At 32.1% G+C, this 18,181-nt stretch overlaps 2 protein-coding genes across 2 annotated transcripts; one reads left to right on the top strand and one right to left on the bottom strand.

Moving 5' to 3' along the window:
- Positions 1 to 2,100: 2,100 nt before the first annotated feature.
- Positions 2,101 to 4,961, bottom strand: LOC100776906 (probable WRKY transcription factor 30). The gene is made up of 3 exons (XM_003523340.5): positions 4,382 to 4,961; positions 3,473 to 3,601; positions 2,101 to 3,374 (listed from the first exon to the last, which is right to left on the bottom strand). Exons 1-3 carry the CDS (start codon positions 4,702 to 4,704, stop codon positions 2,732 to 2,734), a joined length of 1,095 nt encoding a protein of 364 aa, XP_003523388.1. The 5' UTR covers positions 4,705 to 4,961; the 3' UTR covers positions 2,101 to 2,731.
- A 5,206-nt stretch (positions 4,962 to 10,167) lies between these two features.
- On the top strand, positions 10,168 to 13,457 carry LOC100776369 (RNA polymerase sigma factor sigE, chloroplastic/mitochondrial). Its single transcript, XM_006578871.4, has 5 exons — positions 10,168 to 11,134; positions 11,343 to 11,491; positions 11,664 to 11,900; positions 12,278 to 12,541; positions 13,095 to 13,457. Exons 1-5 carry the CDS (start codon positions 10,453 to 10,455, stop codon positions 13,290 to 13,292), a joined length of 1,530 nt encoding a protein of 509 aa, XP_006578934.1. The 5' UTR covers positions 10,168 to 10,452; the 3' UTR covers positions 13,293 to 13,457.
- The last annotated feature ends 4,724 nt before the right edge of the window (positions 13,458 to 18,181 follow it).

Below are 18,181 nucleotides of genomic sequence, written 5' to 3'. Positions count from 1 at the left end.
GGTTTTGGGCTATAACAATCCTATTATTGTTTGTCACTCCACATTCATTGTTGAAAGCAATTTTTGTGGACTAAAATTTACGAAACATTTTGTTGACCAAGGTTATCAAAATCGAAAGTTTACATAGACTCGACTCGTAGAGTCGTAAGAGTCTACTTCGTAAAAAAAACTATAAATTACTATATATTGTTCTCTAAGAGTATTACTATAATAGGAACTGATTAATAGTAATCAGTTATCGCGGCTACAAGGTTTGTGTATAATAGATTACTATAATAGGAACAACAGAATATAATAGGAATTAAGAACAGAATAATGTATTAGTATAATAGGAACTGATTAATAGTAATCAGTTATGGGCTTACGGCAGCTACAAGGTGTGTTACAAGGTGTGTGTATAATAGATTACTACAATAGGAACAGAATAATGTATTACTATAATAGGAACTGATTAATAGTAATCAGTTATGGCAGCTACAAGAAGGTGTGTGTATAATGTATTACTATATATTGTTCTCTAAGAGTACTAACAGTAAGTAACAGGAACAGAATATAATAGACAATTACCTGACATTTTCTTTTGGCCTCACTTTTCTAAATCAATAACTTCCATAAGCACTTTTATTCTTCATCCTTATCTTAAAAAATTAATGTATATAAAGATTTTACCATTCAAACTTTCATAATCTAGAATCTAATCCAAATTTGACTTATATATATGTCTTCCTATATTAGTGTTTTGCTGCATGACAGAACAGTTCCAGAACCTCTCTTCAAATGCATTTGTTAAAATTATTAGCATGATGAAATTCTACAAAAAGTTCTCAGAGCACCAACAATTATGTTGGAAAGGGTTGGTTCAACATATCTTTATTTCTGAGGTAAATATTATTCATTGCATAGGGAACAAAGCTTTGAGAGACTTGCCAAGAATCTGAAGGTAGCTAGAGTTTTTAATACATTAGTAGAAAAGATGAAACCAATGAGAGTTGCTACCTATGAAATATCGACATCGACACGGACAACAGATATGACACGGATACGGACACGTGGACACCTGTAATGTCCAAAATATAGAACGTAATACGGGTGTCGGACACTGACACGGACGCGTGTCGGACACCGGACATGACAAAGGGCTAGAGTGTCGGTGCTTCATAGGTTGCTACAGCCTACAGGTGATGACTCATTGACTCTCATGTCACTGTGAACAGCACATTTCTTCATGTTCCTCATGTTCCTTAACTGATTATTTCTTCTGATCTTTGTCAACTTAATTTCCATTCAGTCTTAATTCTCTTGACAGTTATTAGTACTAACTATTTTCAAACAATATTTTACCAAACTATTTCCAGAGTTCCAGAAATATCAATTTCGATTGTACTATGGAAGAGGCAATTCTGACATGATTACAGGAAGCTTTAGGCAAAGCCACTAAAGCAAATGCATCACAACAACAGAAAGAAGACTTAGAGCACTAAGCTAACACCATGAAATTTCTGAAATTCTCACCCGGACTCGCGGCTTCTCTCAAGTTCGTCGTGGACCTCGTGGTCGTGGCTCGTGGTACTCGCCGCTTCTCTTGAGCTCGTCGTGTTCGTGGGTGGGACTCAAGAAATAGAAGTGAGTTTGAATCTTCTTATCAATGCGGCAACCTCATTCAAGAGTAATATATATGCAAGTATATTTGTAATGTTTTTTGAGCTGTAAAATCTATCATATCTCAGGTGATATCTTAGCACCAAATTTACCTAAATTTTTACTGCCTATAAAAAGTGGGAGTGAAAAATTGAGGGTTGATTGTTTAAAATAATTTTACTTATAAATTTCAGATTTGAATTTTCACCTTATAAACTTAAAAAAAATTGACTATAAGTAAAAAAATCATAGACTACGAATGTTTATTTATCCTATAATTCTTCTTCACCCTTATTTTAATTCTTTAAGGAAATCTTAACGCTAAAAAATCAGTTTGAAAATATTCAACATGTTAATAGTTTTAGTCAACAAAAATTAAATAAACTTATTTTATAGAAAAGAATTTTCAAATTTCACTCGAGAAAATGCTCGATATATATCATAGAGACCCACTTATTTATTTGTGTCCCTAGTTTCATCTCTTTCAATGTGTAAATCATTGTTGTCCCACTTAAATCACAGTTCAATTAAAATATCATGAATGCTGCTCGTTTTTTTGTTTCTGTCCGCGTGAACATTTCCACGGTCAAAGATCAAATACCTTAACCCGCTTAGTTCTAAGAATACCTGATTGTTTATTTGACACAGATTTGGAAACAAATACAATGGGTCATATCTTTTTTCCCCTTTCCTCTGACTCGAGAAAATGAACATTTTCACCAACACTGGAAGAAGAGAAGCACGACGTACATTTCTATGAGTACAACTAAACCCTGATATTAAAGTCCAAAAATGAGAAAAAGGGGGGGAAACAAACAAAAGAAAAACCTACTGTTAACTTGACCTGTCTCTAATGATAAAGGAAAATTCTTATTGACTAAGCAATTTTAGATTTGCACATTCCTACGACACAAGTAGCTAAGACATACATTGAAACGTTTTTGCCTCTTTTTCTAAAGGGTCATATTATTCTAGAATGTTGCCACAAACTTTCATCATATGCTTCTAGTTCTAATATTATTTTTTTTTTAAAAAAAAGAAACAAAATTTAGTTTTTGTGTTTTATTCGGCTTCTTCTCAGAATTGAGCATATTCAAGAGAAAAATGGAGGGTTATCGAATGTGAAGTTCTGGCCATCGAATTCAAACTGGTCAAAAGGGAACTCTAAGCCAACGGTTGATGAGTTTGGAGCTGAAGTAGTAGTGGCTGGGATCATGTCATTGATCTGAGACTCAGAATTTGCCAAATTTGGGTTCCCTCCAAAGCTGTTCACCCCACTTGGAGACACTGAAAAGTGACTTATTCCTGAAGCAGCAGAGGACATATAAGAAGGAGAACTAATAAAGTTTTCAAGCACAGGGGAAGGGAAAACTTGGCTTTCAATTTTGATGTTTGTGGACAAAGGGAAACGGAACGGAACCAATGATTGTTGGTCAGGGGAATCTAGGTTCTCTGTTTGGACTCTCAACCCTTTCCGCAGGCTCAAAAGTAGGTCGCTTTGTTGTTGTTCAAGGTTTTGCAAGATATTCTGCTGCTGAGGATTTGTGTTGTTCAAACTTGGTTCTTGGTTTTCTGGTGGAATTGGTGATGAAGAAGAACCCACGTTGTTGGCCATTGTGCAGGTGTGTTTTCCTCGGTAAGTGATTTCGAAAATGGTGGGGTCTTCATCGGATCTTTGCACTTGCTTTGTTGCCATGCAGCCTTGAACATTTCTGTGGGTACATCTGTAATAGCCCCTGCATACAGACAAAGTATGTGATTATATAAATGTAGTTTAATCCATTAGACTTAGAATATAAACATAATAGTTTGTGAGGGTTAAATTTGGTTTTACCTCGGGTACAAGGCTCCAAGGATGTCTTTCTGGCCATATTTTCTCCAACTATATCCATCGTCAAGAGGCCCTTCCACCCCCATTCCTGGGGTAACTCGAATATGTTTTGTCCATCTTGGCAAAGTGTTTCTGCGATGAAAGGAGTTCATGATGATGTTAGTGTAAAGGCCATTTTATTTTTTTTACAATAATAATAATAATAATAAATTTTGAACTAAGACTTTGTGGAAGTTTCTAGGTCAACCCTAATGGGTTGTAAAGGCCACATGCAGTACACGTAACACGGGTAAGGACATCAAAACAAGCTGACTTATAAATATACATTATCAGTATAAAGGTTTCGAAGAATGGTTTCTGAATTTGATTTTGGTGGTAATTTTAAGATTTTAATTAATGTGTAATCAGGGATTCCAGAAATCTATTAAACGGGGAATTAGTTTTTTTTAATTATTTAAATGTTTAACTTTTAATAAATAATAATTTTAAAAAATATTTAATATTTTTACACATAAAATTAAAATTAATTTTTATTTTAAAATATAATAACCTTAATCGTTATCATAAGAATAATAATATAATTAATTTTACACAATTTAATTCGAATTATCACCTTAACCATTACAGTAATAATAATAATAAATAAATAAACGTTAATCATTATTATAATAATAAGATAAATAATTAGTTTTATACAATTTTATATTAATTAACTTAAAAATACATATTTATGTAAATTAAAAGTGTGAAGGAGGAGAGGGACTCGGGGCTGCTGCATGTCCCCATGTCCATCCGTCTGTGGGTGTAACATGATCATAATGCAACCACAATGGCAGTTGCATGAGTCACATTTTTCTTATAATTTCTTTTTGCATGTTAAAGATTGTATGGAAACTTTAGAACCATACATACCTCTTTTTGAAAGCATTGGGGTCCTGGTCCTTGAAATCTCTATCAGAGTCTTCACTGCGGGGACTACTGCTCAAAGGTGAATCTGACACTCGGATTAATGCAGCCCCTAGGGGATAATGTGATGACTCACCCGCTGGCACTGGCCCTTTACAATTTACCATTTCAAGTGCTTTTTCAAATGTTGATATGATCTTCTGGATCAGTAGGTCACGTGTTTCTTGGGACGAAGTTGGCAGGTGGAGATACACTTGGAGTTGCCTTGCCAATTCCAAACCTTGTAGCAGCTCATGTATGATGCTCTTTGGGTCACCCATGTTGTCCATGTTGATGAAGCTAAGCACAAAAGTGTAAATGAAGTGTTGTGTAAAAGCTGAAGTTGATGAAAAATGATTGGTTCCGAAGAGAAAAGTTTGTGTCAGAGGCCAAGTGGCACATGCAAAAGATGGCCTGAACAGGACATGAACCAAGGATGGTTCGGTTTGGTGGTAGCAGAAGAATAAGTTTAAGACAAAAAGGGGGGGTTAGGAATGAGGTGTTATGTTATGGGCATGGGATTTTTAAGGGGTGGGGGTTTGCTATTTTGAAGTGTGGGAAAGCGCATAAAATAGAAAGGGAAAGGAAAGTTTGACTGAGAAAAGTGGTGGAGTGGATTTTTTTCATTACTCGGACTAGTCTTTGGTCATAGGAATGAGATGGAAGGTCCAATTGCTGACCCATTCTCCGCACAGACCTTTCTTTTAATCCTTCTGATTGACCCTCTTCCACACCATTTGATATTATTATGATTACTAAATCACAACACAAATTTTATCATCAATCTCTGACTTCTCTCAAGAGCAGTGAAAAAAAAATAATGCATTATTAGAAGGAAGGAAGTCAGAGTGAAGGGAGGGGTAAACTTGGAAAAGAGAAAGACTAGGAATCTTCAAACCTTGTTCCGCGTCGTTACCGTTGTACCTTCCAACGTTGTTGTCAGGGAAACCTTTTTCACAGGTTGTGTGACGACGTTGGCCTTCTACTTTAATCCTCGCTAGCGTGAAGTTTCTCCCGTGTACCTCACTAACATATATTATAATACATATTTGCAACCGTGAATTATAGAATCTAAAAAAATAAACTAAATGATGACACGTAAGATTAATTTTATAAAATAAAATTATTTTTATTTTTATTTATTTATTACTTTATTTTTATATGTGATTGTATATACCAAACTATTTTGTCAAAATGTCGCAGCTGTTTCCCCGATTGGGTACACTGAATGACTCAATCAATTAACTGGATTCAACCCAACTTTAAATTAGTTTAAAATATAGTTTGGCTTATTATTATCACTTTATCATCCTTTTATTTTTCGTTTCTCATGCACGTTTTTCTTTTTTAATTGTAACCTCATCTCTATCTTTATTTTATTTTTTCAATATACAATGGAATCTGAGATTCGATTTATTCAAAATCAAATGTTTCTTTCACATATATGTATCTTTACTTTTTATTTATTTTATGCATGCATCAATATTGAACTCTAGAAACGATTATTTTTTGTTCTGATGATACATGCATCAGCAGCCTCAACGTTGAGTACAAACAGTTTCCAGGCTACAACTTGTTTTGTTCCGCGGTCAAATTTTGTTAATTTTAAGGTTTTTTGTATTTATTACTCGTTTATTTGTATATATATACAAATATATAGAGAGGGGGGGATGATTGATTAAGTTAATTTAAAGTTATTTATTTACGCAAAAGTTATTTATTTTAATATTTGTATATACTACTATTAAATTTCATTAATTCAAATGGCAAATATTTTAGCTCAATAATGATCTATAGTAAATTTTAGATAAAGAAGATTTACAGTATTTAATGTTATGATTAATATTTATTTATATTTTAAAAATATATTATACATGCAATTGAAATTATTTAATAAACTTGTAAATGGTTTAAAAATGATAAAAAGTTGTATATTCAAATCTACTTAACAAAGAATAAGGCATTAAAATATAATTTGATTGATTCCATTGTTATAAATTTTCTTATACAGTTTTTAATTCCTAAAGATAAAACAAAATAAAAAATGGCGTAACTTCATAAAAATAAAAAATAAAAAACTTATGTGGCTTCTTTTCTATCACATGAAAATAATTTATTGAAATTAATTAGAATGAAAATAATGAGTCTCAATTGTTAAATAAAATAAAAAGCTAAAATTAAAATACTCATTCACGCGCTCTAGCTCACTATCCTTTCTCCTATTCTCTCTTCTCAAATTCTCCAAAAATACTACTGACTGCAGATCACCAACGCAATTGTTCAAACCCTCTGCTCACGATTACCTCTAATCTCCTTTTTTGTCTTCATTAGAAATTGTAATTTATTTTTTACATTTGTTGGTGATCTTCTACGCAGGATACTAAGCATATATAGCAGCAAAAACAGAGCTATAAACTATTAACATTATTAATATATTACAGCAGTTAGGATAATGAATCACCATCATATAGAACCACGAACACTCTTTGGGGCACGTGAGTCGGTAGTTTTGGGGAGTAAATTTATTTCCTTGGCATATAGAACCACGAACAATCTACCATACACCTATCAAGCTTTTTAGAAATGATAATATTTCCTTGGCATTTACGCTGGGCAGTAAATTTATTTCCAATGGTGCGTATATATACTGTGTAAGTTCATCAATTTGCAATGATAAGGAACAGCAGCAAAGTTGGTAGCTCCAGGATAAGAGAAATCTGCAATAAATCATTTTCGCCTATATGATATAATAAACAAACAAAATTGATATATATATATATTAAAAAAATAGTAAAAATATTCAAAAATGGTTTTTGATGATAATATTGAAGAAGGAAAAAAATATACTTTTAAATAACTAATTCTTAGTTATTCATTACTGTTAAAATACTTATATATATATATATATATATATATATATATATTAAAATAAACTAAAAAAATACAAGAACATTTATCTATTAAAAGATATAATTTTTTTAAAGTAAATAATAGAATAATGTAATTAAGTAATTCTCGTAGAATATTTTATCCTTAATTATTTGTATAATACTTAAAATTGATATATTTTTTATTCTATGAATAAAATTGTGAGGATAAATTTAGAGCTTTTAAATCTTACAAAACAGAATATATAAGATAAAGTCGAAGAGAGTAAATTATATTTTATCTTAACAAAAAAAATTACATGAATACAACTGTACTATTTTAGTTTCTTTTTAAATTTTTAATATCATCTCAAATAGTGTTAAGAAGGTTGAATTTAAAAAGAAATAGTTAATAGTATTTCACAAAATGGTGAATAATTGTTTGAGTTGTAGCCAAAAGAGACATTAATGTTTAATATCTCATGTGTCTCGAATAAGATTAATAACTAATATAGAGAGAGTATTTATGGGAATAAAGTCTGAATTACTTAACTTGCATTAATTAAGTGGCACCGTCCTTCCTTTTGAAATATTCAAAAATAGGAATTAGCTTCGTACCGAAAAGTAACAGTCTAGAATTAGACCAGTTCAATCTCAGTTATTGCCATGAATGGAGAAACCAAATTCAACTTGTTTCGTCAACGTTAAAGAGAGATAAAAATAAAAAAACTATTTTGAAAATTGGAACAGAAGCACAGTTAAGTGGGTAGGGAACTTCTCTTACTTTTGGGGTCTCGTACATGAATTTATTTGATTGGTAGGAGCTAGGAAACAACACATGTTGGTACATAAAACAAAGTTTGGTAAGCCGCAAATTTTATGCCATCTTAGACTTGGGCGTGTGAAATGTGCACTGAGCCTGTATCATGTTAAAGGAACCGAGTCAAGGCTTCAATGGGGATTTCAGACTCTGTTTTCATTTGTGCACCGGCAGATTAATTAGGCCATGATTAAAAGAATAAGGGTCGTAAATATGCATTAGTATAAATTTCTAAGAATTTAACTTAAATGGTGCTTTCCAAGCGTTATTTAAAAAGTAAAAATACTGTTTGCACTTTAAAAAACGCTATGTGTGCTTTTATGGCTTGGTTTGATTCATTGTTGCTTTGCCTTTTCAGTTGGATTAGTGTGTTGCCTTTTATACTTATGGAATAATCTTTCCAGAAACATGCTAACATAATTTCAGAAAGACTATTCCAAAACTATGTCAGTATGCTTTTTGGAATGGGGTCATATTTTTCACCTCTTTCGTCATCCCAACTCCATCATGCCTTCTTTCTTGTACCATGGTTGTCGACAATGGTGTTGGCTATTGGTGTTTGCATGTAGCAGTGGTGTTCGGTGGTTGGGTGGAGGTGAGACACAGTGGTGTTGGGTGATTGGACGGAGGGGTAGTTTGGTCTGTTTCATTCTTTTTAGAGTTGGTGAGACACAGCGGTGTTGGGTGTAGGAAGTAAAAGCTTTCCTGGCGTGCCTCCGGATAAGCTGGCTATCCATCACTGTAGATGCATCATATCCAAACTGTTAGCATGGCCCATTGGGTTGGGCCACTAAGAAAATGTAAAAAAAAAAAAAAGCTGTTTTAATTGATTTGGAAGTGTAATTTCTAGTGCTTAATTTCCTAATTCATAGTGCCTAATTCTTTTGTTGTTTCTTGACAGTGAAAAGAAATTTATAATAATCTTTTATGTAAATGATATTTTTATATTGTTACATTCATCTAACTTTTTTCTATACCATATTCATCTAACTTAAAATTTTGTTTTTTAATAAAAACAATCAAATGTAAAATAACTCTCACTTTAAATAACTATATTTTAAGAAATATATATCTTATTTAATTTTAATCTTAATTTTTAATACTTAAATAAATGACTCTTACTCATTATTTGTAAGCAAGAGAATAACAACAAAAAGTGTGAGTATTTGTCCAACTTGAACCTAGTTTTAACGGAAAAAAAAAACCATTTTGATTAAATTCAAATATAGGTTTAAATTTTTTGGAATTTATAGAAATGGCGCCTCAATAGTTAGTAGTTACTACCACCCTGAACTTGCCTTGTAGTTAAAATATATAGGATGTTATTCTTACATGGTTTTTTTTTAATATTTAAAAATAATTAAATTATTATAATTTAAATTATAATAGTGATCAAATAATAAAGTTAAAACTATTAATTTTATTAAAAAATAACTTCATAATTTTAAAATCTGTTTTTTATTAATTTTTATATAGGATTTGCATTAAATTGTAGTTAATAATTAAATATATAAATGAATTAAATTTTAAGAAAAGGATGGGACACTTTTTTTATGAGTTTTTCCAACCTTAATAAAAATGAAGTTGAGTTAATTTTTTTTTTTTTACCTTAGTCTCTCTTAAATTTAACTTTGAACCCATCTAACCTTTAGCAAGACTAGAGACGTGTCAAATCCTCCTAACTTAATCTTTATCGATATGTTTGGATAGAGAGAGAAATAAAACAAAAAATTTAAAAACTGTTATCATTTAATTGAAGAAGAAAAGCATAATTAAAAAAAAATTATACTTATACAATAACTGAACTCCCCGACTCAAATAGCGCCACAGAAGTACTCTTGAGAAACACAATCCTCTTCACACATTCGCCACGTCATCACTACTGTTCCTAACTGAACTTTACGTGTTCCCATCACGCACCGCACATTTCACTTAGCTTTATGCCTGGCCGTTGATTTTTTGTGACATAAAAAATTGTGGTGACCGTAATTCTCAGGTCTCTTTGGATTCATTAGCTTCTCGCTGATTAAAGGTACTCTTCCCTGCTAACTAACTTGACTCTTTTTTCTTCCAACATATATGTGTTAATTTACTTGTTCATTTCATTCCACAACTTATGTTTCATCATGTCATGTCGTGCCAAAATTTAATTTTCATGGTTGGTAAATCAATATGTTTACTTATCCATATATTATTATTTTGGTGTATTAATGATCAACTTGAGAATGTGCTTACTGATCGATAATTCAGTGAAACTATTCCTTGTGCTGATGTAATTACTGTTTTGTTTCGATTTTGAAAGATCTTGGCATTGAAAATTTGTTTAATCGCAGTTTATTAGGTAACTTGGTATGGGAGTTGTGACTGTTTCTGGCTCAGCTTCTCGGACTCCATTAGGATTCAATACGAAGTTTTCCACTCATCGTTTGAAGAGACCTTTAATTGTAGCATTTAAAGGGGATAAGCACAATGACTCAGCTTTGGTTGCAACACAAGAGAAAATTCCTGTGCCGGTTGAAACGGCAAAGAAGACGCAGAAAAAAAGGATAGGAAAAAGTAACAAACTACCTAAGAGAGAAAGTTCTCCATCTTCCATGGATGTGGACTACAATGAAGCTGCTGCTATGCTTGAAAATATATACAAACTCAGCCCTGCTTCTCATACCGGTAATGCAGAATGTATAGATGATAAAATCAAAAGAGTCTCTCGGAGAGGGAAGAAGGTTGTTGATGAAAGTGAAGAAAAGGAGTTAAAGGGTGATAGGGTGGTCAGAAGGCAGAACAAGAACAAGAAAGCTAAACGGTTGACTCTTGATCAGAGAATTTCATTAAAGAATAACAAAAGAGGGGACGAAGTCATTCCGACTCGAAAGAAAAGAAACTTTAGGAACAGAATTGAGAAGATTGAAGAACTTATTAGGGAATATTCAGTATCAAATGATTTTATCAGTATGGATTGGAAAAGAATGAGAATACCTCCCGTTCTTTCTTCTTCAGAGCATGCTTGGTTGTTCAAATTGATGCAACCTATGAAGCTGAGCATTAAACTACTGTCAATTTTTTTAGTCCCTTTTATTTGATTATTCTCTTAAAATAGTAGTGTAGATCTTTTTTGTTGCTGAGTACCAGGGATTCAAGGCTTTAATACCATTCCATAATAACTTTATAGTAGGTCAAGATGTTAGGTGAAAACTGAGAATTTGCTTTTGTGTCTGACATTAAGTCATAATTCTTTATTTCCAGGCACTGCTTCAAGTGAAAGAAGATTTACAGAAGGAGCTAGCAAGAGAACCTGCAGATGGTGAACTAGCTGATGCAACAAACATGAGCATTACTCAAGTAAAGAAAGCAATAGATGTTGGTCAAGCTGCTAGAAACAAACTCATAAAGGTTATTAAAGTGTTAAATTCTTTTACGACTTGACTTTCAATAAATTGTATAATTCCTTTTACTTTGCTGCTCACTCTCCCTTTTGGAGTGTGAAGGTGAAATTACTGTCATTTTGTTGCATTATTTGGAATGAGTACGTTAAAAACAGTAATTGTGGTCACATCTTTTGCAGCACAATCTCCGGCTTGTCTTGTTCGTGATCAACAAATATTTTACAGATTTTGCAAGTGGCCCTAGGTTTCAAGATCTTTGTCAGGCAGGAGTAAAGGGACTTATAACAGCAATTGATCGTTTTGAGCCAAACAGGAGATTTCGGTTATCAACATATAGTTTGTTTTGGATAAGACATGCTATCATTCGTTCGATGACTCTCTCAAGCTTCATACGTGTTCCCTTTGGACTTGAATCCGTATGTATTCTTACTGCACATGGTGATTGATGTTTTTGGTTTAAGCAGCATATGATTCGATGACTTATATTTCTCTAGTTTTTATTTTCCTGATAGCAGCATACTTTGTTTTCAATGTCAACAACCTGTAATTTCTAATGAACCATTTATCTGTGATTGCTTGAAGGGAAAATTGAGGATTGTTTTTATTTAGGCAATATGTTTAGAAAGGTTTGGATTTAAAATAAAGTAGAATATCACGAGAGAAAAAAAAGTGGTGGAGCCAAAGATATTCACAGAAAATACGGCTTTTAAAAAATAATAATTTGGTAATCGTGAGGCTGTCTATTTGTAATATGTCTCAACTTCGTGTAACTTCTCTACCTCTTTTTGAACAGGTTCGAGCAGAAATCCAAAAGGCTAAAACTGAGTTAACATTTAAGCTTCAGAGGTCACCAACAGAGGAAGAAATAATAGAAAGAGTTCATATATCCCCTGAAAGATACCATGACATAATTAAGGCATCAAAATCCATTCTTTCGCTGAACTCAAGACATACAACTACACAAGAGGAGTTCATTAATGGGATTGTTGATGATGATGGTGTTAATGGTGATAATAGGAAGCAACCTGCTCTACTAAGGCTTGCTCTTGATGATGTGGTAACTACTGAATCTCTTGACACTTTGTCTGATCCTGCATTTTTCTCTATGATGTCATTCTATTGAAGTTTACAATGATCATAACTTGATTAGTATAATGATCTGCAAAACGTCAGTTTAATTTGAAATGTTTCGAAAGTAGTTAATATTTCTATATTTTCAAACCAAATAAGTATGATAAATTGATAATTGTATTCTTGTCGACAATATATATTTTTAAATTTTTTTCATCAATCTTGTTTGGTGTCCTTTCTTGATGAGTCCAGGCTAATAGGCACCAGACTACTAGTAACTTTTACCAAATAGGGAATTAGTTACATGAGTAAGCTATTGTGATTCAGTCATTAGAAGAGAACAAAAAGCCTTTAGAAATAAGTTTCTATATCACAGCAATCTTATTACAGATGAGTTCTAAAAATTCTTACTAGGAATATGGTTGGTTATTGTGTTTTTTAAAACTTTCGTTTAGTTTGTTAGTAATGCATCTAATTCAATTACATCATATTGCCATGGGCATTTTATCCAACTAATATGAGATTTTTTTTTTCACTAGCTTGATTCCCTGAAGCCGAAGGAGAGCTTGGTGATCAGACAGAGATTTGGACTTGACGGCAAGGGTGACAGAACGTTGGGAGAAATTGCTGGGAATTTGAATATATCTAGGGAAATGGTTAGAAAGCACGAAGTCAAGGCTCTTATGAAGCTCAACCATTCAGCTCGATTGGATTATCTTCGCCGTTATGTTGTATAAATGACTAATGTATAGAAACACCTTACCTAGTTATACAGTATACTGATGATTTGCATTACTTGGTCATTTAAATACCGTCAATCATAATCATACTTCATGTAATTTGTATATGATATACTTGAAATTGCACAGAGTATATAAGTATATAAGCGCTTATACTTGTTACATAAATGTGATGTCTCTTCCTATGATGGAATTACATTCTATTTGGCGTTTTTCGTGAAGGGTGTAGATAGAATTCTAGAGTGCTTGGGAACACTTGGTTCATTGCCTACCACCTGCAGAAAGCCCCCGATTTATATTTTCACTTCCTTTCTCCCAACGAATTTAATCTTCAACCTCTTTTTGTGAACTAAATTTCATTGGTTGTTTGTTGGAGTAGCAGCGTACCTTTTTGTAAACTAAATTTACTCCATTCCATGTGTAAAAAGTGTAAATCTGAAGGGGATTTGTGTAACTCATTTAATTTTGTATTGGTAAAAATATATTTTTTTCTTGTAAAATTGACATATTATAATTTATGAGAATAAAAAACAGATGAAAAATTTTATAAAGAGAGAATTCAAATTTTTTCAAGTTTATAAAAACGAAAAACATTTTAGCCATTTTTCTTTTGTGGAGAGGGTACATTGAACCTCTTTTGTTATGATTGAAGAAGATCCCAGGTTAACGAGGCGCAAATTTAATAACTGGGCCTCGTCCAACGTAGCTTTCTATGTTTTAGGCTAGTTAGTAATTGTAGCTATATCCCCTTAATGTAAAATGGGAATGGATATTCCCACAATCACGTTTATTATTTCCACTACCATTTTTTAACAAGTAGTGAGAATAGACAAAAGTATCCTTTTGTAGCTTTTTCCCCACCCTCCACCCCTTTATCTTCCCTCTTCCTCATTCTTCTCACCTCCCTCCCCTTCCCTCATCGTCTTTCTCTTCTTCTCTCTTCTCACTTCCCCTCTCATGTGCCTTCCTTTCCCTTTCACTCTTCCCCAAACCTTGCACCCAACTCCCTCATCCTCGTCATCTTCTCCATTCTCAAGTCTCCCTCTCATTTCTCCTTTCTATTCCCTTTTTGGTTGTAAGGTTTTTTCATTTTTTATACTTGGCAGAAGTATGATTTTGTTGTATTTTAGGTTAAGAATCACAACAAAATCGAACTTTCATTGTGTTTATAGAAGAATGATTCCATTGTAATTCTTAACCCAGAACACAACAGAATTATACTTTTTTTGTGTTATTTATTTTTGTTTTCAAAAACAATACAACAAAATTATGATTTTGTTGTGTTATTGGATGAATAACACAATGGAATTGTATTTTCATTGTGAAGTTTTCTAAAACAAAAAAAAAAAATATAAATACAGTTTCACTGTATTGTTTGAGAGTGGAATCAAATAACACAATATAATCATAATTCTTTTATGTTAATTGGGGTGAAAAAATTGCACAACTCGTGTTTTCATTATCTAATTAGGAGGTGAAAAAAAATAATACCCATGAAGAATCCATTGGAAGAACATTATATGGGCCCTGCAGAACAATTGCTTAAGTAATATCATACTGTTACTTCCTGCACTTCCAAATTGTTTCCTACACCCTTTGGGGAATGTTTTTTTATCTTCTATTCCAAAAGGCAAAAAGAGGGGTGCGTTTCATAATGTAAATTTACATTTTTAATTGACCATTTCGAAAGCCAAAAAAAGAGACGCAGGAAGTAACTTTGAGGTGTAAGAAACAATAGCCGTAATATCATCCTGTATAAAGTGGTATTTAGAATCTTCATTTTATCTTCTAAAGTCCTAAACTCACATATACTAGGAGTAATTGTTGATTGGGTTAACAACGTAAAAGAAAAGAAAAAAGGAAAAACTTAACCCTCAAGGTGTGTTTGTTTTAAGGTAATATATATATATATATATATATATATATATATATATATATATATATATATATATATATATATTCTCACAAACAACATTCACTATAAGGTCTGTGTTGTCCTTTGGTATGGTGAATCATCCTTATACTCTAATGTGTATGATATTAGGAGGTTTGGTTCTCTTCCTGTAGAATTTTCTATTTCTCATATCCTTCGTGCTCAGAATAAGGTGTCTGATTTGTTTGATTTGGTGTTAGTTGAGGATCCTCCTCCTTTGGTTTCTTAAGCTCTTTCTGTTGAATTAGTAGGCTTTTTGTCAACATCTTAGTGTATAATTTTAAACATCGAACCATTAACCCATTAACCTGTTTATATTAGGTCACTGTGTCAATAGTTGAATTAGTGGGTCATTAACAGCATGATTCAATCTTTATTAAAAAAAATATTAAAATTTTATATCTAATCTTAATTGACTTATATAGTCCAACATATTTTCTTTCTTGGGTGTGACCCTTGTCCGGATCAATGGGTCGCTGATTTTACCATCAACTTAGGTCATTAATTACACAAGGTTCAATACATAATTGATCTGATAAGCATTTTGACCCAATCAAATCTCCAAGTCACAATCAAACAATCCAAATAACTAATTTAGTTTGAGTTTTAAAACACAACCTTAGTATATTTTTCCTTTGACCTTTTGCGCCTTATGTCAAGGAAGAAAAAAAACATTAATTATAAAAAAATTTAGTGTTGACATAAATTGTTATTTTTATTTCAAAACATGAAGTATTTCGTAGATTTAAGAAATATATGAGGGCTTAAAAACATTTCCTAATTAAAACTCATTTAATTAACTTATTAGGTTCAACGAAAGATTTTGATAGTTTATACGAACTTTAGGCTTAAACTGCATCACCGCCCTTATAAGAAAAATAACATTGTCATTCTGTTGACTAAAAATATCTGAGGGCTCTTTTTAGTTTGTCAAATTCCTGATCTGCGTGCTATGTCAATTTCAACTCCGCCCATTATTAGACCTTTGTTCCACATGATTTTTGCGCTATTTTTATCTTCGAGTGAGTTAAGACTTGGATAGACTAATTGGAAATCAATTAGGACTTGCATTGCGTCCACAAATTTAGAAAAAAGAACAAAAGAAAATATTTGCATTTCACCTCATAATATATAGAAAAAGGATTATATATGGATGCTTATTCAATCACAAATTATTTTTTATGGTAAATTTATTAATTTTTATAAAATTATCTTAAAAATCACATAAATAATAGTTTGTGATGGAATGATTGTATTATTATTTTAGAACATCAACATTAAACTCTAATGCATAATAAAATAAAAAATGTTGAAAAGTAAATTAACCTCAATATATAAGCATTTTATTATCAACCTGACGTATATAGGCGCGCACCAAAGATGATAGATATGCTTGAGAGTTTAGATTTTATCAATCAATTCTCTAATCTAGTCTGTCATCGCCTACAAAAGAAAAACTATTGTATCTATCATAATCAATGTAAAGCTAATCTATTTTCATAGTGGTTTGGTTTATTTATATTTCGTAGGATTTTTTTCCCTGGTGAATGGCTCAAGAATTTTAAATATTACAAAATGGTAAGCGCAACTTGGCAAAATGATTTTTTATAGAAAATATTTTATTACTAATTTCAGTTTCCAATTTGATTAAATTTAAGATTTAATATATTTTAATCCTTTATTTTTAATTTTAGAGAGAACATTGGCCATTGTTCGTTGTACAATAAAGTGTGTGTGTGTGTGTGTATGTCTTTTTCCCAATATTCTCTAAATGGAGTGGTCAGCATATTTTGACTAGAGTAGCCGTATAAAGAATATATCATGTTTAATCGGGGGCTAAATTGAAAATGCCTTCGTTTTTTTTTTTAAGAAAAGAAATTTTATTCAAAATTTTGAAACTTCTAAGAAAACGAGGTGGAGAAGCTCCTCCCCTAACAGTTTTTTTGTTTTTGTTTGTGTGAACAATCTAACAGGTTAATTGGAACATTTAGACCCCCCCTTAACTAATACATTTTTTATTCATTTGAAGTGTGATGCTGGATTATAATTGACAAAATTTCAAATTACAATTTTAATGTCTTTTAAAATTTCCGTCCAAATAATAATTTAGAGATTCTAAACTAAATTCCAAACATACAAGAAATGAGTTGATCATGTCTAGTAACTAAATCAATTTCGTGTGTCCACGAAGTAGAATCTTTTAATGCCCCAAGTGTATGTACTTAGGCTGGCTAATTGCGATAATAATCAAAACCGATAATAATACGTTTCTCGATCCTCCCGAATTCGAGTTCAAATTCTAAACATAGAACAAAAAAGCAGTGGTATTCGTAGAAAAAAATTGAATATATATAAACTTTGTTGTCACTTTAGGAGGCAAACAAGAAAAAGAAAAACTAATTAGAAGAGATATGACAGAACAGAAAATACAAATAGAAGAGATAGTGTCACGTCCTTAAAAATGGTTATGTAAAATTTCACTTAATAATGACACAGTTGACAATTTGCATGGCATGCCCATTGTGTATGTATCCAATCGAAATAGGAAGAATGATAGGGACCAAAGTAAAAGCTTAGTAGAAAGAAACATAAAAAGTGTTGATGTTCATGTTCATGCTCATGCTGACGAATATTGGGTTGGTAAAGAACGAAAGATGGAAATGGAATGACTCAATTCCCAAAATGAGCGCGTGAGAGAAGGCAGTGTGCGCCCACTTTAATTTGGTTGATTCTGCGTAACCTGCAGATCAATGCTTTGTATCCTACTCAGGAATTACTAGGCAATGACACAGATCCAACTGTGTTTATGCTATATAGAACTATACAAAGATACATGGAGCAGCCACCACACATCATTCCCCCATTTTACTCTCCTTTTAAGAAGGTCAAAACTTAAGTCTATTAGTGTTTTGCATGCTTTATGTGTTTTACATAATTACATCTCCACCCAACT

This window comes from Glycine max, chromosome 4, assembly GCF_000004515.6.
Source record: "Glycine max cultivar Williams 82 chromosome 4, Glycine_max_v4.0, whole genome shotgun sequence".
In the NCBI taxonomy this organism is placed as follows: Eukaryota; Viridiplantae; Streptophyta; class Magnoliopsida; order Fabales; family Fabaceae; genus Glycine; species Glycine max.
The sequence above is the reverse complement of the archived record's forward strand: the minus strand, read 5'-3'. Positions and strand labels throughout refer to the sequence as shown.